This window comes from Aptenodytes forsteri, unplaced genomic scaffold (genome assembly GCF_000699145.1).
Source record: "Aptenodytes forsteri isolate BGI_AS27 unplaced genomic scaffold, ASM69914v1 Scaffold465, whole genome shotgun sequence".
Taxonomy (NCBI): Eukaryota; Metazoa; Chordata; class Aves; order Sphenisciformes; family Spheniscidae; genus Aptenodytes; species Aptenodytes forsteri.
In genome coordinates this window covers 849,944-874,665 of record NW_008795039.1, presented here as the reverse complement: position 1 = coordinate 874,665, position 24,722 = coordinate 849,944, and the positions used below count along the sequence as shown (strand labels likewise).

General features: G+C 34.9%; 1 protein-coding gene across 1 annotated transcript in view; it reads right to left on the bottom strand.

Annotated features, from left to right (window-relative positions):
* Positions 1-24,722, bottom strand: part of SPATA17 (spermatogenesis associated 17) — a 97,082-nt gene that overhangs the window by 37,061 nt on the left and 35,299 nt on the right. The window contains exon 7 of the mRNA XM_009276843.1: positions 17,979-18,102. Coding sequence (XP_009275118.1) covers positions 17,979-18,102 — 124 coding nt within the window. The remainder of the gene's footprint in view (positions 1-17,978; positions 18,103-24,722) is intronic.

Below are 24,722 nucleotides of genomic sequence, written 5' to 3'. Positions count from 1 at the left end.
CTGAGTTGCTTTAAGGATAATTATATTTTCTACAACAGTACACTCGCAGTATTCTTAAGACTTTTAAAGTAGATTTGCACAGTTAAAATATATTGTCCTTTGCTTTTATCATAATTTTAATTGCTAAGAAGTATTGAATAAAAATAGTAGGAAAAGAAATCATTTTCATGATGTGGGGAAAGGTAAGGAAAAGAGTAAATGTTTAAAATCTTGCATTTCTCCTTTGGAACACTACCGAGGACCCATGAGAAAACTAAGTAGAGCATCAGCCTCCTCATAAAGTATTAATCTCTTGGGGCTGAGAGGATTGAACACTCCCCAATTAGCTCTAATGCATTTTTCATTAACATATCCTACTGGGAAGTTCCAATTTTTTGCTTCAGAACAGTTAAATAAGGCCCATATAAAACTTATTGTTTAATGGACAAAAATACTCAGAGATGGTAGCTTATTCAAAATATTGTTGGGCTATTCAGAATTTTATGGGCTATATTCTTCAGTTCTGTAAGTGATCTGGCCCTAATGACAATTTATTTTGGCCCTCTGTTATATGTTCCCCTCTTAGTGCAAACCCTATAAACTATTCCACTATACTGTCAGTCTAAATGTGTAACGGGAAAGAGGACATGAATAGAGATAAGTGGTAGAAACATATGTATGCCAAACAACCACTGGTTGTTCCTTCAGCTCTTCGGGATGCCCAACTGAAATGGCAGGGATCCATGCTTCAAATAGCAGGCAAGCAGAATCACTGGAGTGAATGCAAAATTGCAGGTCCACCTGTATGATCTGTAAAATCCAGCTGCACCTTAAAAGTTTGGCTCTACAAGTCTGGCTCTTACTCACATTAACACCTCATAAAGGTACAGATTCTCCTAATGCTGCTATTATTTTTGTAGTATTTCATACATTATCCTATTGCAATTTTCTTATCAGCCCAGTACATTTTTGCTTGCAAACACTTGGTGACCTGTAAGTGCTACCTAAACGTAAGTTCCTTATATTGTCTCGGGCTTTATTGTTCTGTTCCACAATTACTGAATGCATTTACACTGTATACTTGTTGCACAAGTTCTCTCAAATATAAAATGCCACAGTCAAGGTCTTCCATATAAATTAGATTCCATGCTGGAGATATACAAAGCAACTCTATGCCATGGTCATTATGGCTCTTCACCCGTTAGTCCTACCATAGCCATCGGACGTGCCTACATTCTGATCAATTAATTTTTGCCTTCATTCTGTTGATAACAGTAAAATAGAAAAGTGATTGCTTGTGACTACCTTTTTTTTTTCACATCTCACTGAACTGCTCATTGTATTGTTACTTTATCTTTCCACCCATTCCTACGCCATCTATGTTCAGCTGTTGTATCCTACCTAATGTGGAGATTGTGCGTTCTAGCCATGCCATATATCTGCAGAGGTCTGTAGCTAGTGGGAGAGATATTGCTCTCTCACGGTACATCTGTGAAACACATATTTTATAGAAAACTATAACGTCACTGAAAATGTAAATGTTTTCCAGAAGGAAAACATCTCCACGTGCACCATTGAGAATCACGATGATATGGAATAAACCACCATGGCATAATAACAACTCTCTGCAGTTGGCGGGCACGGGTTTGTTGATCAGTAGCAAATCCTGATCAGGGCTGCATCTGCCCAAAATTTACACCCCTTTTTAAGCCCTTTCTTTAAAAAATAAAATAAATTTTAAAAAGTTGAAAAGCAAATTGGGTAGGAAATTTTAACCTAAAAAAAATTAGATTATTTCAACCTACATAGCACAGGTTTGGGTTTTGTTTTTTGTTTCCTCAAAGTGGAAAAATACAACATCTTAAATAATTTAAACATTTTTCCTCTGAAGAATTACAGGCAAGAATAACAATTGATGTGCTGTCTGGGCTCTAAGAAATGGCGTTGCTTCTTTTAGTCATACTTAGAGCAAGTATAAATGGCTCCGTGAGTATAATGGCTTTCTGAAACTGCATTTTGCAATCTATATTGAGATACTATGTATATTCTATTTGACATTTCTTTGTTTAAATGTTTGGCAGTAGAAAAAAATATAGTTCATAAAGGGTTCAAACACTGTGAAATGCTGCTGAATATCTCAGGGTGCACAAATAGGATTGGCTTTTAGCACTTTTAATGACACCAAAATTAGCCATAATAGGTGTGGGAATCCATTGATTCAGTGACTTTTGAATTATTATTGCTGAAAAGCTGTCTCAACAAAGAGCTATCTTTTGTAGTTCTTTTTTTACCTACTTTCAGGCTAAACACATACAGATAGTCTACCAACTATGAAAAAAGATTTGGAGTTTTAGTGAGGCCAGTTGGACACTTTAAAAGTTGTTGCTTCTTCTACAGTTAAAACTCTTTGTAAGATCTGGGTCAAAATTGATTATGAAGTGCATTTTTAAATAATAATTTTTCAAGCAATCCTTGTTAATTACTTTACATTTTAATTATATATGTTCAAGTATTCAAACAGACAGATAGCAGAGCAATCAGCAGAGTTAGTATCTAGCTAGATAAAATTAATACTAATTTACTTTAAATTCCCCAAGGTTTGTGATAAGGTTTTAGGCCTAAATTTAAAATTGGCAAAGTTTGGTAGGAGAGACAAGGGGATGAGTTTGATTCTGCTTTCCAGTTCAGACCAATCTCTGGCAAAATTACTTCCCTTCATTTTTAAATATCTCTGCAAATCAGAGTCTTATTTTCATAATTTCTTGCACATGTGCTGTGCGGTGATGGATGCCCTATTCACTCTATCCTCTGCAGGGAGCTGGCAGTCTGCAGAAATCTAAGAATCTGGAGGATTAAAGCCTTTGGTAGTTAATACAATTACATATATTCTTGAGACCAGTACAATGTGTTAAAAGCGTCCATCTTTTCCCTACTTTAATACAATATACTCTCAACTACAAAACCATTGCAGTTAATACTGCTTTTTCAATGGTAGAAAAGTATCTGTCTTGAGATATTACTTCATACTTTGATTCCAATATTTTCCCCACCTTTAGTCCGTAAGAAAATATGCTACCCTCCAAAATATTATGATAGGTTACAAAAAGTACCTCTTGTTGCAGGGAGAATGACACATTTTTCTGTACCCGTGTTCTTCACAACTAAGAAGGGCCTCTGTCAAAGCCAGCTTTCTGGGACTTCATTTCCAGGAACAATTTTCTAAAGTGACAAACACTATGGGGAAATCTGTGCTAACTGTTAAAAAACCTACAACTGAGTTATTTGCAGTACTGTCATGCTAACTTCCACCTCAATAAGACCAAAGAAATCTCAGGAGGGGACTCTGCTAATAGCTTCTTACTGACCTCCTTGCATCAGGCCCTTCTGGTGAATGGTGGCCCAGTGGTGAATATGGCAAATGAGGTGTGAAAGCACAGATATTTTTTTTTTAAGACTATGGTTCTGACTCGTCAGGGAAAATAAAAAAAAAAAAGAGAGAGACATTAGATATACAATAGATATATTTTTCCCCTAGAATTCTCTGCCTCAGACCTTCCATCATGGAAACCCAAGCATGACCTGGAATATTAATTGTGTCAGGTCAAGCATACTGGCAAATGTACCATTTGTTACCCAGTCATCCTTAGCATTACATTAATATTTTGAATCATTTTGCATTTCTAACACTCTATCATTTAGTTTCCTCCCAATCATTTTCTTATCTTTATAATTAATGGTGGCATATAAAGAAAGAAAAAAAATCATAAGAAAACAAACATTAGTGTAATAAACATTAGCAAAGAAAAGATTTGTTGAGGGTTTTTTTATATTCTGTACTGCTTTCACCTCTAATCCTACATTTAGTCTATGCTGTAGAATATCCATTTTTGTCTTTTCCTGTTTATCATTTCTATACGGAGAGAAAGGCTTAACTGGTTTTTCCCAGAATACAACAAAGAAATTATTACAGAGCTTGCCTTGAAAGCTAAACTATGAAGGAAGGAAGCAGCAAAAGAAATAGAAAGAAGGAAGCAAGAAAGGAAAGAAAAAGGTGCAGGTAGAAAGGGAAAGACAAGGTTGTGTTGATTATGCTGGATAGTTCCTCAGAAAAGATCAGTGATCCCAAGTGGTGTAATAAAACGTGAACAGTTTTAGATGCTGCAATTTTTGTTTATGAATGAATGATTTCTTACTCTTCTTTCTTATTTCTTGCCTAAGCTTTTAAAACCTACATATAAAATTCCAAACAAAATATGCCCTAATAGATACAGTGTAACTACTGCACTGCGAATAATTACACACATGCAAAATAAAAAATCGATGAAGTTGAGCTGAAGATAAAACATAAGCATGAAGTCAATAGAAAATGTATCCTCATATCTTTAAAGTATTTTTTACTGTAATTTAAGTAAAATACAATAAAGGTATGATCTGTTTTAATTACTTTTCCATATCAACTCTGAAAGTCTGAAATAATCAACATATATTGTGACTATAAACGTTTCTTTTAACAATCATTTAATCTTGAAAAAAACAGCTTTGAGGGAGAAAGCCTTTGCAAGTGATTGTCACAGTAAGAACCTAAATAAAAAGTCCTACTTTCTCACTCTGGTCTTTTAATAAGGAGTTAAACGAGAAGGAAAAGACTTCAACAAAATAGGGACTTAACTTGAAAATCCTTTTTCGCTCCATTGTAATTTGTAAAAAAACTAAGCAAGCTGAGAGGAGAGGTAAGAGATCTTTAAAAGCCATAAAAGTAAAAGCATGAAGGAGAGCTGTGAATGAAATATTTGCTAGAGATGGGATTGCTGAATCAACACTGACCAGTGCACTTCATCATAATTATCAGGACATACTACTGCCAGGGGATTTATAAAAATCCCACTCAGCAAATAATTGCCCTGCTGTTAGGAGATAGTCGGAGTGTTAACACACTGTCACAGTCCAGCGTTTAGTAAGATATTCAACATTCAATTACTCTTGCTGAGAACTAAAAGGAAACATGATCATTTCTCAGCTACTGCAGTTATGCTTCCACATGAATTCCAGCGAATAATCTTGTTAATCCCCAGATATAGTTTCTCTAGGAGGTAAAAGAAATACCTTAAAACATTAATGATTCACAAGGAAAAAACATGTTTGTATGATGCTGCAACCATGTCTGTAAAATAAAAGGAATTTAAAACTTCTAAATAACTAGTTTATTACAGGCTGTCAGAATATTCCATATGTAGTGAAAATAAAAGGATAATATCTTTAATATGAAATTTACTGGGGAAAGAGACATCTATAAAAATTCTGTAAATACTGTTCTAGCAACAAGTATAATAAAACTATGTCCATGAACTCAAATATGAAACATCAAAATATTTAAGCCACATTAGAATGCATTCTACTAGGAATAATGTGTGGTTTTTTAACTAATATGAACACATTTTTATATTAACAATTAAGAAATATAGTGTAAACTTTATTCAGATATTGGAAAAATACCATGGTGTGGTTCAACATTCCAATCTGAGATAAAATTTCCTTACCATGGCTGACAATAGGAAAAACGTCACCCAGCTTTATAAACGTAGGTTCAGTTCTCACTGAGCTAATGTTACTCCTTAGGCCTGATACTGTAATCCTTATAAAAACATAGTCTCAGGAATTTCATCCAAATAAGAATTGGAGGACCTAGCCTGTTCTTGTACCTAAGGTATTTTAGCTTTGTTTGAGATACTGCTTTTATGCAGAGACTGAAGAATTCATAAATGAGTGATGAGTAGCATATATTCTTTCAAGTGGGATTAATTACCTGTCTTCTGCTTAATATATATTCTGTTTAAACAGAGTAATAGAAGCATTAATTATTGCTATTCTGCCTTCATATTTTAAAGCTTGGTTCAGTCCTTTTCATCTGTGAAATGTTTGCTTGATATCAAAATAATAGTGCAATCATGTTTTAAATGCACATTCATAAGTAAACCAGGCTGTAATTTTATAGACTATACAATGAGGTGTTAAGGAAACATTCAAGTCCAGCATCCTGGCCACAGACTATAAAATCAACCTCTAAACCTGCACAGGCACTAAGTTCAATTGCAAGAAACAAAACTGTAATTGAGTCTCCAAATAAGTACCAACTGCTTGGGTATTTAGGCAACAAGACAAAAGAGAAACAAAATCTTAGTTTAATGTATGGATCATTGTGGCACAATATCCAAAACACAGCAGCCCAGCAAATGCAGAGGCATCCCAAAAATGTATCCACCTTTCATTGATTCTCTCTCTCACTGAGGCTTACTCTTGTCAAATCTAATTCTTAGGCAGGCTCTTGATGACTTGACTAGATCAGGGATAATAACTTGAATGAGTGAGTGATGGCATGGGAAACAATAGTCTTATGATGAAGACACAAAACAGAGACAGAGCATTCAAAGTTCTCTTACTGACTTCTCATTTGACTTCTAGCTGATTTCAAAACCAGCAGAAAAATACATTTTAACTTGCTTAATGACTGTATTTTAAAAATAAGAATAGGAAATTCCATTACTGTCATCATTTTTCCTTTAAGAAGTACTGGGGTGAGTATACGATCATGTACAAAATCTAGGAATGTCTGAAAACCAACCTGTTTCTACAACCACCCTGTATAAGTGGGAATTAAAGAGCTTAGTCTGAAGAATAGTCTCTGAAGGTGATTTTATTCTTCCATGTCTCAATAACTGCATGTGAAAACACAATTTCCTTACTTCACAGGGTTATTTTGAGGCTAAAATTATTTATGCTTGTGAGAAGTTTTCAGAGCCTTAAAGCACTTATTTAAATGTGTGATATTATTTACATCTTTAAAATTAAAATTTCATTTACTGTCATTGTCAATATGGAGAAGATTAGCTTTGTAAGAAAAAATCAACTTGAATTTCACTCCTTTTCTCACTAGATTGAGAAAAATCCTTGTAGTTATACCATTTAGTATCTTTGAATTTGTAACACCAGGAGTTATCTACAACAATGTATCAGAAGACAGGAGAAGCTTTTCTTAACAGATAGAGATGGAAATCATACAGAAATTTCCTTTGTTAATGAAATAATTACTAAATACAAAATTAATTCAATTCTCCAAAAATACATATATGCAGCTAAACAATGCAACATTTCATTCCTTTTCATTGTTCCTTATGCCTGTTGCATTGTGCTTACATGTGAATCTTCCCTCACAGACATATATTCTGACAGATTTATTAAACAATTTGCTGTAGTAAACCTATAGGATTAGACAATGACTAAAAACTCAAAAAGTGGCACTATGTTTAACAAAGCAGTCTTCAATGAGACCAATAAACAATGAGGTGAAGGTTTAAGTGTGTGTAAACAAAGGAAAAAAAAAAAAGGGACCCCCCAGCCATGTTAGTCAGATTAGCAAAGGTAGTCAGAAAGGAGTAGAAAAGAGTGATGCAATAAGAAAAAATGAAAAGATGAAGATTTTATTAAAAGATTGTTGAAATAGAAAAACTAGAAGCAAAGAAAACATGCAACATAAAGGTAAAGAAAACAATAGATGGGGGAAGATATACAGTTTTCATCACGTCCGTTGCAGGACAGACACGATTCCCAAATTAACAGTATATATTAGATACTAAACAAAAGCATAGAATATTGCATAAACTGTGCAAGCTAATGAAAGAACTTTACCATTATACTATTCACTTGCCTAAGAGCTGAAAAACAAAAGAATTGGTGTGTACATCACTCATCTTGAAGTCTCATTAAAGCAAGGATACCATCAGTGCCACTTCTTAATCAACAGGAAGGTTTGCTGTTGAGGAATGTATGGCATTTTAGCTTCATGACTTCTCCCATGCCATTCCTAGCCTCCCTCTTCTTATGCACTTACCTCTTTTTTAGCATGTACTTCTTCTGATATAATAGTTTCAAAAACTACCTGAGCAAGACCGTACACCACATCAAACACCAGATGGACTACTACACATCAACCAAATTTATCCCAGTAACAATTTCAGGAATGTCAGTGGAGTTCCACTCTGTGCAAGTGTGTGTGAATGTGGCTCTGTGTGTGAGCTATTTAGTTGATATTTGCACTACATTGTAATTTCCTTGCAATATAGATTCTTTCTTAAATAGGTGTACCACATCATACACAAAGCCAACATTCAATATATAACTCACTCTTACCAGTTTTCTGACCCTGCAGCAATCCAACCCTTTTGGACCCCAATTGACAGTAATACACAAAATGTGGTCCTGTTTTTCTAAGATCTCAGCATGTACACTTTTGATAGATCACACAGCTTGTCCTTTAAATTCTGCTATTAATCCTACCCACAGGAGTTGAGCAAGAAGTTTGTTGTCTAGAAAAAATCCACACAAATAGAGATTATGCAATTCAGATGCTGAAAAAGACAGTTTAAGTACAGGGACCTTCTAGCTAGTGGATTTTTAAATGACTAAGGCTAGATGCAGAGATGCTAAATGCTGTAATACATGGTAGATACAGAGATGCCACTATGCAATAATAACATATGCTTAGTATGAGTGACATGGCTAGTAACAAGCTATTTAGAAGAAGCTCTGAGAAATAGTGCCATGTCTACATTGATATGCCTTTAAACAACTGAGCTTGCATAGGATCAATCACAAAACAGCACTCAAACCTTATATCCTATTGTGTGTTAAGCTCTTTCTAATGACAGCTGATTTTTCAGTGTAAACTCTTTCTTGTTTCTTTGCACAGTTATCCAGTTATCAAACAAAATGAAATGATTTTGTAATAAGCAGCCTTTAGGAAAAATAGAGCTTGCAATACTGTTGCAGAACATGCTTAAAATTATTAATTTTGTTCTATTTTTAAGTTCATTCACTCACTATCTTTAAAAAATAGGATGCAAATATCTTGTTTTCTGGGAAGTGTGGCAAAGGGAGAAATTACTGATTTCTGCTGGAAGCACTTTCACTTATCACTTGCGCTAGAATGAGACTTATGAGAAGAGTGAATGGGAAGGAAGTATTTTTCACTGACACTGGGGAGAAATACATCTGAAATGGTGCATAGCCATCTATTTCTTATAGGAGGTAGGTTCTGGTGTCAGCAGATAGCACTTCCCCATCCTCTTCCCATTGCTCCCTAACCTACGGAGTTACCTTTTCCTGGTCATGAAGATCACCACGCTTGCCATCTTAGTTTTGGCTTTGATTGTACTTACCCTCTCTAGGGAGACAACCACCCCTTCTTAGAGAAAAAGAAAGGCTGATTGAAAAGGATATGAGCAAAGCTGGAAAATCTATGGAGGTTGTAAACTTTGTCACTAAATGATTTTGGCAGAGTGAGCACCAGATTCTGGAGGTGTATGTTGGCTTCCAGCACTTGCCTTCTTTTTACTTCACCATGATACTGTGTTGAGTAGCAGAATTACAGTCCTGAGTGTTCCCAGGCTAAGTAATCCCAAAGGGCAAGAGCTGGACTCAAATTCTAAGAGAACTAAAGATTTTTGATAGTGTGTGCAAATCACTTAAAGGTCATTTTTGGAATTCAGACCTAGTGGAACTAGCCTTCTAGACATAAACATTTTCCTTTGTTCATGTACAATGTCTTCCAGAATCACAAACAGCTCAGTTACTGGCTGCTTTCAGTTTACCTTACTTTGTCCTTCTTTTTGACAAAAACATTAAGCAACATTAACTGAGATGCCTTTCAAGTGAACTGAGATTGTGTGTATAGTGCCCCATGAGGCACAAGAGTTGAATGATTTTCCTGTAGTGAATACCTGTGAATAGACTGATACATCTGGCTTCCAACATGGAAGTGAATACACGAAGAAGGCTTGCTGATCAAACATACCTGTCACAAGTACTGTAAGAAGGATGTAAATTGAGAATCCTTTGGAAATAATATTTTATAAAAACAGAACACTGTAGCATGAAGTGCCTTATATACTAATGCTATTTACATGTAGCTGCAAGCCTGCCTGAGAGCTAGGAAAGCTCACTCTCTCCTCTTTAATTTAAATGGCATTTTTTATGGTACAAGCTTTGGAAAGCACTCAGAAATACCTGACTTCTTGGCAGAGAAGTGATGAGTGGATATTAAACATCCATGGATAGGTGGGAATGTTCAGTAATTGGGGCACCTACATTAAAAAAAAATTTAACCGCTTTAGTTCATCTTTAGGAAGTATTAGTACTTATAATGAATGATAATTTCATCCCCTGAATGTTTTAGAGACAGGGTAATAAAATTACAACAGTAAAGAGGGAGGAAATAAAATGTAAAAGGTAAGAGCTAATTCATTCTTCATGCTAGCTCAGTCTTTGGCCTTTCCTGAACAGACACTGCCAATAGTAACAAATTATGTATAATCATTTTGTGATTTGGACTGTTCACTCGGGACTAAGCTCAAATGACCAAACTTGCAGCCTTGTCTCTTAAACTGTGGATCTGAAGACCAAAGGCCAGAGCTTTATCCACTGAGTCCTCACCTTTATAAGAATAAAACTGCCAGGTGTCCAGAGACAGAGTGGGTGTCAAACAGTGTCATTTTAGACCAATTGTTTTTCAAGTTCTTACAGGACAGCACATTAGGTTAGAAGCGTATTAATCAGTTGTGTCTTCTGAATATTCATTAGCCTGCTCCAGGAAGGATTTTGTGGTTTCTTTTTTCCCCACTTAGAACATTCACACCTGATGTAAGTGCAGTAACTTCAATAGAATTAACTCCTGATTTCCAGTAGTGTAAAAAGGGGACACACACAGTCAGTGTAATGTTTATGAATTGCCATCTCTGTTGACAGGAAAAATGTAATAAAAAAATACCTTAGCATTGACTAGAATTTGAATTTAAAATATTTTACTCTATGAACTGACAAGCATGAAATAATGACTGATACAATTGATAAAAGTAATATAATCTTGAGTTCTACAATAACTACAGAAAATCAAAATGAAACTGGTCTGAAAAACAAAAACTGAAAAGTAACCTTGGGGCGTGTTTTTGCTACCTTTGTACACAAAAGCCCTAATCCAGAATCTACAGAAGTTTGCTAAATGACTCCCATTACCACAAAGTGGAATTGCTTATGGAGCATGGGTGTTACACAGAGAGAGTAAAAATGGAAAAACTTGGTTCTCATTGCTGAAATTAGAACTTTTCACTGTTACTCACTTGATGCTAACATTTCCTTCCTCCTCACAGAACATTATTCTTGCAGGGTTTTTTTTTAATTGTTTTCTATAGTGTTAAACTATTAAAGAGTTATCGTCTCACATGTTTATGTCTCCCTGGAAAGGATTATCTCAGTCAAGACTAGTTCCATTATAAAAACTTCCTCATTTTAGAGCACCAGCTATTATATCCCTACACATAATCCTTTCCAATGCATTAGTTCAATGGGAATAAATATGGGCAAATACCAGCCACATGTCCAAACACAGTAGCCTTGATTCAACAGAGAGAAGGTGACAAACTGGAGCAGGCACTGAAAACTGAAGGAACTACTGCAGTCCAAAAAGATAACTCATGTCTTGTTACTGGCAGTTACTAAAAGAAATGTCATAGATTTTGTAACTTTTACAACAAAAAGGGCCTATTATTACACATGGGCTTTGTGATTCTCTTGCAGCTCTAAATTACCTAGGAGCTTATGAGCAGTATCTGTTCACAAGCTGCCAAAGGATATCAGGAAAAATTGCCACCCTACTGAAGAGAGCTGGAAAGTGACAGACTGTATTGTTGCTTGGAGTGGAAGAGGCAATCCGCAGAACCTCACCAAATTGTGGAGAAAGAATAAGGCACTTTGCAGTTGCATATTCTCCTGTGATGGAATACCAGAGACAATATATGCTGTGAAATGAGCATGCTGCAAAACAATACTGCAAGGAGAATGAGTGAACTTGGTCTTCCAAGGAAGCACAATCTGAGAGCTAGTTAGTGTTGTGGGCCTAGATCTTTTATCACACTCTCTCTGTTTAGGTTACTCCTTCTCTGAGTATGAAGAGAGTCAGGAATTGGAGGAATACAGAGGCAAAAAGTGAATACCTTAATAATCCAAAAATGGAAAGCTCTACAACAAAACACTACAAGTCCTTCAACTAACAATTGCTAGAAACTGGGAGAGTATTCTTGGCATGTCATTATATTGCCCCATTGCCCCATTCTATTGCTCTTCCCTAGGCACATGCTGTTGGCCACTGTCAAACGTAGGATGCTGGGCCAGAGGAGCCTTCAGTCTGACTCAGGTATATCTTCTAATTGATCAGGGCCCAACAGAAAGAAGATTCTGTACATAAATCAAGAGTAGGCATACACACACAACTGCATGATTAATTTTTCTCAAGGTCTCAATAGTTAAAGCATTCAGATAGATAGAATAGAAGATCCCACAGAACAGAGGACCAGTATTAGCTCACCTAATCTCAGCATGATTTATCACAGAGCAGGAAGTCCAGGTTTGGAAACAAGGCTGGGACTCAGTCCACCAGCCAGAGCAATGATAAGCTTAAGTGATGTATGTACAATATCACATTCTCAATAATGTCAAAATATGTTTTGTAATTGTTTGACAAAGCTTTCGTAGACATTATATTACAAAGAACTTTGGCTTTCTGGATAGTTTTACATTCATTTTCTCTGACAAAAGGTAAATGTGGTTTATCTGTTTAGAAACAGAGGGAAGTTGGAGAAAAGAGAATTAAAATTCTCTTTTACCTCACCCAGTACTGTTGGATATATGGGAAAAAACTGTAGAGTAAAGGGAAAAGATCTGTTGCTCTGCTGACTCTCCAATCCTTTCCTCAGAGACAGGAGAAACTGTCACTGAAAGCAAAAGGTTTTTTCAGCTGTGGCACTCTGAAGACTGTTTCCATAGGAATCTTTTCCTGATCTCAGTGACTTTACAAGACACACACCAGTCCGCTCCTTCCACCACTTTTTCTGCTCTGGCTCCTTTCAGTTACCACTGCCTTCTGCTCCATACCACACTGTGGACTTGCAGGTCCTGGGTAGCAACAATAGTGCTGGCGGCAGCTGACAAACTTGCTCCCACTCACAGACTCACCTCAGCATTGCTGCTTGCTCTGTCAGCAGATACTTAAACAATACATGTCTGCATTCTAGCTTGATACCGGATCTTTGGATTTAGCCTATTATATACCTAATTCTAATCATCGTTGTAAGACAAAGACCAACTGTAAAATTTCTTGGAAGGTTGGAAATACCAATGACAGGAATCATGCAACCACATGTTCCAACGCATGTGGGCTCTTCATATCCACTTCTACAAAGTGCCATCAATGTATTCAGCGATTCTATCTTTCCTTGACTTTAAAGGCGGTTTGCCAGCACTTTGCAAAGGAGGGCCCTTTCTGTCAGCCTTACGAATATGACAAAAAGCAGAAATAAGAACCTATTCAACTATAGTGAATTTTGTTAATACAGAAAGGGAAACTACGGGGATATAGAAGGATAATCTACATAGGTAAACATGTTTATAATAGAAACCCATATTTAATAAGTAGTTCATTTGTTAATGACAACTAAAAAAAAAGGATCATTACCACTGCAGTGGAAATAGCATACTGTGATTATGGGCTAATAAGAAAAACTTAATTATTATAAGTTTCATGTCTCAATAAGAAATTACAATGCAGTTCATTAAAAAACAGATAAAAACAAGGAAAAAATACATCTGCACTGTTACTTCTATTGTGTTACCAACAAGAAATAATAAGAAATATTCTTAAAAAAGGCAAAGGCTTGTTAAATATGTACCACAATTTTTATCATGTTCATCATGAAGTCAGAATTTATCAGACTGTTAAGGTAAAAACAGACAGGGAAAACATTGTTTTTTATATATATATAATTTTTAAAATCTGAAATATAAAGAATATTATTTTTAAAATGGAATTTAGTTTGGAAGCCCCACAGTTGGAACCTCACAGATTTATTTCTTGCTGTATTTTACACTGCAACAAGCAACCAGTAGGTGGAGCAGACAACATAACTTATCACGTGATAAGGGCATGGCCTTGACTGTTGGTTTTTTTTCATAATTACAGGAATCATGTAGGAGAAAATTCCTTCAAACAAAAGAAGCTCATGTGTGTAAGATGTTACTTGACTAGTAATTGATATTACTGGCATATATAGCAAGTTGATTAAAAGCTCAATATTTTATAACCACAAAGTTTTAGAGCTCATGCTTTATTTCTCCAGACTTTATTTGGAAACTAACTTAATTTAAATCAAATAAAAATTTGCTTTCTTTTTTCAAGCCCACTCTTATGCCTACAAATGGGTTATATTTGTGTTGCATGAATATTACTGGAACTATAGAAAAAAAATATGTATCTGTTTTTCAGTAAAGCAAAAAACTGTTTTGAAGTTGGCAGGATGCATAACATTGTACTTTCACAGAAAGACAGTCAATAATTATATTATTAATATAAATTATTAATATATTATTAATAACAGTAAATTAACATTTACATTACTACTGTCAGTAATTATTGATTATGCAAATATCCTAACTTGTTTAACTTTCTTTTAACTTCTTTGCTAAAATACTAAAATCCTTTTATTCAAATGAACTGCTTAGTTCTTATGTGGATTAAAATGCTTGTGTAAATGCAATGTATTTCTACAAGCAGCAATGGGAAATAGTTGTATTTGGGTAAGTTTCTATGGCAAAATACACTCAGTCAACTGTTTGTAAAAAATATAGGAAAATTGTATAGTATAATACCATACATTTTTTATCATCCCATGATTTCCCTGAACGTCAGTTTCATAGCAATGGTACTTAATACACACACCTCCCCCCCAAAAAGGTGGGGAACTGCAGACAAAACAACTCAAATGTAGGTATGCCTATATAATATTTTGTAGGCAGATCAAACTCCTTGTTCCTGAGTTTAAAGCATGCACACACTTATTCTGCCCATATTTTGAGCTGACCAGAAGCTGTGTAACTGCATTAATTCTTGAGCTAATATACCGTGGCTCTCAACAGGGCTAATTAGTTTGGGTTCAGCCCCATGTTATAGCTCCAGATTGGCTTGGAAAGTAATCAAAGCAAGCTCACATCTGTCTATATAAGACTATGTGTATATACCTGGTACCAGCAACAACAAATAATGCATACTAATTCAGTTTTATATCCATGTCTTCCTCTTTTTTTTTTTTTCTTTATAAAGGTAACAGTTTATGGAAGAAATAAATGCTTGCATAGCAAGTTAATTCATGAAAAAGACAAAACATGTTGACTTCATCATAGGCCGTGCTATTATATACATACTAGACACCCCTGTACATTCATGACACTAGCATTCTTAAGTTTTACTTTTTGAAATGTAAAATAATGCTAGCAATTAGGAATGGGCACAACCTTATATGTGTGTGTGTATAAAATCTGTGGAATAAGAAGAGCAAATTCTGCAGTCAATAAAGGATTCATAGACTTTAAGGCCAGAAAGGATCACTGTATCATCTGCTACATTGTGCAACACCAAGATGTTTGATCATCTCCCTGTTTAACCTGTAACACGCTTTTGAGATGGGTTTCTGGGCTTCAGCTTGTAGGGAGCAGAAAATGGAACCTGACATGCCTTTCTTTACTAACATTGAGGAGCAACAACTCTTTAATTCCTTTTGGTCAATAAGTAAATACCCTTTTCTCACCCTTTTTGCCTGTAGTAAAACAAAAAGGTTCAAAACTATAGGATATATTTGAAACAATTATTGCAAATACAGATTTTGCAATGCCGTCCATATAAACTGCCTGAACATCTGCAGCCTTGATGCATGAGGTGGCTCAGCTCCATCATTGCACCTCGTCATGCATGGCAGGAAGGGGAGGAGACTGTAGCAAACTTTAGCAGATCATCTCTACAAATCATTGGGCCTTAGTTAATACATGACTCTACAATAAGTCTAGCTCATCAACCTCCTCTTTTCATTTGCTATGCCCCCTGCTTACAAATTACATTTTTTCCTTAACTCACTCAAAAGTGTTGACTTTTGCTGCCTGATTCTAGTGAGACTTGAATGGACCTTGCTCAGTAATCCAATTAACTATCTTTTGAAGACAGCAAGACGCAGCTGTAGTCAGGTCAGAAGACCAGGCATAGAGAGAGTAAAATGTCAGACACAGAGCATCAAACCAGTAAATTCTTCACTGAAATAATTTGCCCTGTATCTTAGCAAGATATCAAATTCTGTAACTATGTGCAATTGTGGAATACAGACTTTAATTGCAATAAGTAGTTTACTTCATATATGTATTTGCTGCTTTTCAGGTTGTCTGTAGGTGTTGCATTGATTTACACTCATTCATGTTTCAAAATACTACCTGCAAAAGAAGATGGTTCTTGGAGCATAGTTCTGTGATAAAGGAAAATTTCTGTGAGCTGTGAGTCCCAGTATTCACAAACCATGTCAGCAAGCAAAACGAAGCATATTTTTGTTCTGCAAAACACTGCTAGTTAAATTCTAATTCTGTAAAATTAGAAACCCAAATTAATCAGAACGTAATAGTTACTGCTGCCCTCTACCAGCAGTCCTCCAGGTGGATGGCTGAAATAAGGCACTACTTGCCATTCCTTAAAAATGTGTTACAGTTTGCTAAGCCAGTATCATGGGAAGTGAATTAAGTTTACTAAAATCTTTTTAGACCACAGGTCACTCAATGTCTCTAACCAGACAACTTTTGTACTCCAGGTAAACATACTAATGTTTATGCATTTGTTCACATAAATTGTTGTTTTCAAAACAAGAATTCCCAATTTTCTACAGTTTAAAACAATATAAAAACACCGTGCAGATTATTCTTAATATTCTAGATCTATGTCTGGAAAAATTAATTATTGTGAGCTAATTTCAGTTATTAACTAGCTCCCCTGTCTAAAAGCCACTCAGAAAACTTTTAATGCTATTTTTACTAATATTTTACTATGCTATTTTTTTTGCAAATTAAATTACTTAAATTTGATTTATAAATTGAGTTTTCATAACTGATATCCAGTTAATTAAACTATACTTCTATTTATTGGACAGATCACAAATGATTCCCAAACAGAGGGAAAGATTAAATATTCTGTCACTAAGCATCATGGTATTTTTCCTGTGTTCTTTAGGATTAAGAGTTCTTACACACAGATTACATTTAACAACCTATGAAAAGTAAGCACTTAGTTCATACTAGTGTACCCTGATTGCACATTAATTCCTTACTCATATGAAGAACAACCAGTCACCAAACACTCATGGACACAAAATATTTTTTTTTTACAAAAGTTCGCAAAAGGGGACTAAAAAATGGCAAACCCACAAGCTTTACCAATCATATCAATTTTGTGTAAGATATACCTACTGCCATATTCACCTGTCTGTAAAGCAGCTTACATAAGAAAGCTTGAAAAAATATACCCCTTTTATCAATACAAAACAAATTAATCAGTAAATATTAAAAATTTATGAGGCATTTCTATGTGAAAACAATCATGCTAAATAAGCTGATTCAGGCAATTCTAGGAAAAGCTTTAGCTGAAAACCTGCATTTACAATCTATCCTAAAAACAAGCAGAACACAGCACCAATCCAAGCATTAGCTCAATTAAAAAAAGGAAAAAAAATGAAATCCCTTCTCAGCTTAATAACTTGTTAGTTCTTGACAAGTGCAACAACACAACAATAAGCCAGTCAAAATGAGTTTTTAAAGTGAGGTTATGCCCTTCGTGTTGTGTTATCACAGTGGCAGATCAAACTGCTGACTTGGACTCTTTCTGCCAGCAGTGCTGATGCTGCCTCTATGAAGCTGCTGTCACGGAGTAGTCATGGTACCTGCTCTTGCCTATAGAAAAGCACTAAATTGAACTCGAAGTAGTGTCTTTGTGATATCTTTTCAACAAGTCATGTCCCATTCAGCCTGCTAGTTTATCTCTGTCAGGCTGGGGGCCCAAGTGGTTTGCATGAGCTGTCAGGGACAGGTATACCAACCTGCTCAGTGCTAAGGAGGTAATGCATCTTTCGGGCTTGGTATTTCTTTTCCTTTTCTTTCTTTTCTAGGTCTTTCCTTTTGTCTTCCTTTTCCTTCATTTCTGCGTACTCTTGGAGTTCATTCCTGTAATAAAATGTCTGCTAATTATATTACAACAATAAAAGAAGTGCTAATGTTTTATTTTACTTTAACCCTTTTATAGCTTCACAGTGTTCTGCTATTATGTAGTAGCACTATACTGACACCACTGGAATGCAAAATTACACTTCATCAGTCCCACAGCAGCAGGATTCTACACAAATATAACTGTGAAGAAATAGGATTAAAATTATAAATCTATGATGAACAGCATATTAGTTCATATTGCTTACTCTTTTGAAGAATATGTCAACCTATGTATTTTTATAGCTTTAAAACATAGCATTCATAGATGTCCTTTTTTTGTCTTTAAGAGTCATTTTAGTTTGAATTTCTCTAAGCAGAAGTTATTATAATTTAGTGATTTTCCTTCAAATGCTTTCATATTCATGTTCACTTATGTTTCAGCTACTGCCTTGCAACACCTCCTTCTGATCTGCAAACAGGAGACCTTATGGAATGAGAGAGGATAGTAGACACAGGATAAGAGTTGACATTCACTCCTAGATCCCTGAGCCTTTTGTAAGGTTGAGAATGTAGGCATAGAGAAGAACTGGATGTAAACTTTTCATGCGTGCAACGTCCTTAAGAGGAGTGGCCATAGCATTAGGCTTCTTGCATAGGTCACTTTCTACTCTGGTCTGATAGCAACGGTACAGGCCACCACAAGAAACAAGAATGTAACTGCCTCGTGAGCCACTGCATGACAGAGGTTTGCAAACACATAGTGTCATCTAAATGGGTGGGTCTGTGTATTCTAATAGGTCGTAGAAAATTCTTTCATTGTAAAAGAAATAAGGAACTGTACCTAATACCAGCTCTTGAAGAATGGAGAAAACTCATTATTTTAAGTGAACATTTAGAGGAAAACTTTAACAGAAAACGGATGTAGATTTCCTCCTCAATGGCTTTTTTTCATAGAGCCAGGCTTGCCATAAATTATGCAAACAGTGGAGTGAATTAATGTTCTATATGAAACAAAATTCCGTGCTGTTGTGCACAGTGCACGTGTATGGAATTTTTTTGACCCAGTTAAAAAAGGTTAGTTTGATTAACATTTGTTATTTTTGTTATTAAGAAATGGCTAGTTCAAATTAACCTGTGTGCCAAAGACACCAAGCATATTCAGTCAAGCATTTACATTGTTTAAAAGTTAATTGAGTGAATTCTAGTCTTCATTTTTTTTAAGCATGTGTGTATATGATAAAATAAAAAGCAAAGAAAAATATACTATTCACATATCTGGATAGTTCAAATATTCCAGCAAAACAGATTATTTAGAAAGGTCCACATTAATAGACTCAGTTGTTTCAATGAGTACTACATAAGACACTCCAGGACAAGGCTCAAATCCTGTCAAAATATGCACATGAATAAGTTTCCTGATATGAATAATCCCATGGGAAAGTCATATTGCTCCTGAAAGTGTTGTGACTCAGACTTATTCTTAATATTTTAATTATCAGAATGTTAAATTAGTTCATCAAAATATGTGAAAGAGCAATAATTGCTTTATAAATATGAACACTAGGAAATCAAATTCTTAAATAAAAGTTGCAATGTAGAATTTTTATTTGTTTCATATTATCTTTCAAGTTTTTATCAACTAAAATATTAAGTAATTAAACATGTTTTATTTCAAATGTAAAATAAAAAATAGAATGAAAAGGAAATAAATTAAAGATTGGAAAAGATGTATAGGTCTGTTTCAATCTCTGGAAATATTTTTTGTTGCAGTTTACTGTTAAAGGCTGCTAATACAATATTTCATACAAGGTTACTTATGAAGCACATTGACGTTTAAAAATCACCATGCTATGCTTTTGCAGCAGTGTAATTTTTTTCCAACATAAGATTAAATTGCAAAATAAATGAATTACTTAGAGTGGCATGGCCCCCATTTTGCCACCCTTCTCTTGAAAATTGCTTATTAATATGAAAAAAGAAGTTGGAAAATAGCCTGTTTTACTTTATGTATAGCGTTTTGGGGCCTCAAAGCCTGCAGAGCCAGACTAGCTGCACATTTTAGATTGTGTTGGCAAGCGGGGACGATGACCTTTCTGACCTGCATCTCAAGGCTATTATTAATCGCTAAGTAACCTGGTAAAGCCAAACAAATTTGTTTCCATTGAAAGGATCTCTATCTGTGTCTGAGAATTTGTGCTGTACCAAACAAACCTCATTAACTGTGTCCATTTTTGACAAAGAACTAGGAGTTGGAGAGATTGGCGACCTTTCTTTGTCCTTAAGGTAAAGATTTCAGAGTCACTGCATGTAGGTACACAAGCATTTTTACTTGGAAACTCTTTGTTCTATATCAATCAATCATAAACAAATGAATAAATAGACAATGTATATAGTATCAACTTTGTTATTTTATTTTATGCCACTTTACCTTCAATATCAGTGTATGATCCATGTTTTACATATTTAATACTATTTCTTGTTCCTTTTTGATTAGAGAGTCCTCTATTCAGCTTTAGTACTGCTATCTATTACTGATGAAATGTCTATCAACATATTACTACAGTTTATTCATGTTCTTATATACTCATGTACTTCTTCCCAACAGTGGGTATGGAAGCTTTGTTATTTAGAACACAACTGGTGATGAAAACCCCCAAATAATGATAAAAATATAAATTTGTATTACAGATGCAATGATAATGGGATGCAAAATGTTTCCCATTGTCATTAATCTGAATTTACCAGATTACTTTGAATGAATGATTAATAATCATTATTTGCTGAAATTAAATTAAGTCTAAAATACTTGTTGAAGTTCAATGCAATTCATGCTCTTTTTAGACAGTACTATCATCCAAATCATCATGATCTGTCCTGATTATCACATGGCCTCATTAATGCTGTACCATAATCCATTTAAAAGTTTGAGGTTTCTTAAGCAGTTACAAATAATTTTCAACATACTTTTGCAGCCTACACATTTTGTCAGTTGTGCTAAAATATTTCTATCGTGCATTATACTGCTCTGTACAGTTGTACAGAACATGCAGACAATTCTGTCTCGGGCGTAACACCTCCCAAGATTATTCTCTCCTGAGAGGCAGTACAAAATAAGGGGTATGTAGTAGTCCAAACATTGCTTGACTGGGAAGCATAGATATTTTAGCATAAATATAGATTTATTCTAAAGCTATTTGAACCTGAAACTTTCATCTCTTTCACCATACTTTCAAGAATTTGAATAGGAGCAACAAAAGCAGAGAATCTAAAAGTAGTTGGACATGAATGTATTATTTCACACATTAGCAGACTAATACTAATACGTTATGCACTGTGCAGGGGGTTTCACTCTTACCATACAGAAAAATGTGTATAAGCATAAGTGATACTAAAGTCATAAACTTAGACTTCCAAATAGAGTTAGACTTCCAGATAGCTTACATGTAAATATGTTTATTGAGAAGTTTCATGTTCGTGACCTTCTACATATATATCTTCCCAGAGAAAACAAATCCAAATTCCATTAAAGTCAATTGAAAATTTGTTGAAATTAGATGATCTTTGGATTAAACGCTTACACTTACTGCCAGCCTTCTCTTTGTTCATACATATCTTAGGTTCATTGAGCAATAGTAAGCAATCTTTTCTTGGGACTATATGATATTATGAATACTAGCTATGATGCATGGTACTCTGTGGACTCCGGACCAAATTTGCTTCAGGATGACCCTTTCATGATTCAGTGTGAAGTGTGAGAATTGAATATGGGCAGATTGTTTGGCCTGCGTTTTTAATGCTTCACCAAATTTTTGGGGAGAAAAAAAGTTCTATAAATGCAAAACATGGTTTAGATTAATTCATAATCTTGTTCTATTTTTATAAATGATCTGTCTGTTGCATGCCTCATAGTTGGAATAGTACTGCTTATTAAACTGTTATAACTGAACAAGCGGGTAATTTTTTAGCACATAATCTTTTAATTATCTTAGAACTTATCTCAGTATATTAACAGCATCTACTGCCTCTTCCTACAAACCTGGCTTCCCATATAACCTTAGTCCAATCAGAGTTTCCCACACACAGATTTTTATGGAATTTTTTTGTAGAGGAAATGTGTGTAAGTTTTGACAAGTGTAGTGCCTTATCATGATCTGAAAATTGTTCAACAAATCAAAAGAATATAAATGTTTATTAATTGAAAACAGGCATAGCATTATGAACGTATGTGCTCAAAGCCCACAATTAAAAGTGATCTTGTGTAACAAATCTGTGAAGTAGCTATTGATTTGTTAATGATAAAATTATTTGTTTTGTATAGTTTGAAAATAAAACATTTTCATGTGACAAAGTAACCTATTGTTATTCTGATACTTCATTATGCAATAGGCAGTGGTGTTGGTTCCAGCTATGAGATGTAAATTCGGTTGACAGTGCTCCTGCTGTCTGTATAAAGGTTAAAAATACACACAAAATACTGTTCCCGGCACTTTTGGAAAGGTCTTCAATTGATGATTTCAGCAATATACAGATTTTCATAATTCTGCATAGAACTGCATCATTTTACAAATTCACACTGACCTACATTTATTGAACTAGATCAAACTGTTTGCATTCTGTTTGCATTTTCACTGGCATTCTGTGGTCCTTTGACCAGATAACCATAAAATTATAATATTAACTAAAGTAAAGGGCATCTGAGAAAATCAGCTATAAGTATAGTTGCCTAGAGTACCCAGAAAGAGTATGAAGTTATGGCGATTTTAAACAGTTCAGACCCCAAATCATAGAATTCCTACATCATAGGCAGTAGGCAACCTTAGCATAAAAGGAGATAACCTAAATTGATTTTACCTTCCTGACTATATATCATGTTCCCTACTCAAACAGAGAATATGGAATTGAAAATGAAATCAGTGGGACAATACTTTTGGTACACCACTGCATGCCACTTGATTTTACATTACATCGGTGTAGGTGAGAATGGAATATGACCTGCCATGATAATATAATTTGACTTAATCTATTATATTTGGGAAAAAATGAAATATACATACAGACTGGCCTAGGATGTAAAAATAGTTGAGAGAGCTCTGTACCTTAAAGGCAAAGTTTTAACAGAACATACATACTACATACTTACGTTAGCTATGTACCATCAGACAGCTTGATCATCCTCAACCTTTTTCTGATTTTCTGAATGAACCTGTTCAGATTTACTGAGCAGAATAGATCAGCTCTGTAACCCACTCACTCCTCTCTAACATGATGCATCCTCCTGTGTATATCCTGACAGAATCCCTTGACAAAAATATTTGATCTTAAGTTGCAGTGAAACAGATGCTCAAAGGGGCAGTCAATTAGTGGTACGAGGTATCTTACTGCCTAGGAGACCTACCACAAATGGGTGTCCAAAATTCTTACTAATTTTAAATGTGAATGTTTACATCAATCTATTTGACAACTTAATCATGACACTCTCTTCAAAATCTGGAGGAATGGTACTGCTCTGTCATTGCAGTGCAGTGAACAGGAAACTAATATGACTCCTTAGGATGAAAAAAATTAAAATAAATAAAGCTACTGTGTAGGCATGCAAAAACACCCTATAGTTTCTATTATTATGAATTTTACAGAAAGAAATTCATAACACCTCAAAATCCCATTATAATTTGTGCATAGTAGAACGTACTCTGCCCATCTTTCCTTAATCACATAGTGTACACTGTCAATGGAATTAAGTGACATACCAGTTCAACTGTCAAGGTCCACAATGTGATCAATATACTATGTAGGAAATGTGATGAACATAGCGGTGAAGGGCATACAGTGAATGAATACCTTGTGCAGATCAGGAGATCAGGACACAGCATGTACCAGACGATAGGAAAGAACAGACTGATGTATCCTTCTTATCCTTCTAATTTCCACTGCTGCACAGTTACTCAAGAGAGTGCAACAGCTTTTCAAAATACTGATTGCAGACACAGTTTATAACTAAAAAGGGAGTATTTTCCCTAATCCATTATACAGAATCTTTTAATTAAGGGTTCAATAACAACTCATCCAGAATATTTCCTCACATCTATTTAAAACCTACTTTTTTGGTAATATATAATCTTTTCAAATTATTCCATTTTCTGGAAACATGCAAATGTCCAAATGTTTTTCCCTTGTGTGTATAAATCCTTAATCTGAATTTACTTCGTACTTACTGGCAGCACAAAATGCTGTGAAGTTAAAAACAATTTTTGTAAAAGGTCTGATTTAAACAATGATGTTTTGTTAGCTTAACCATTTTGATTTAATTAAACTGTAAAACCCACCCATTATGGATGTGGCATAAAGTAACTACAACACTGAAGCTTCTGTTGGCTGAGGAACTGGATCCAAGTATACTGGTTCAACTTTATTTACACTCAGGTCTATATATATAGATCTATATATAGACCATATCAGTATATATATACTAATAAAGCTAGCCATAACAGGAAAGATGTTTTCACTCCACGTCTGTTTGCTATTGGACCCTGTGCTGCTTTTGGCTGGGATAGAGTTAATTTCCTTCCTAGTAGCTGGTGCAGCGCTGTGTTTTGGATTTAGGGTGAGAATAATGTTGATAACACACCAATGTTTTAGTT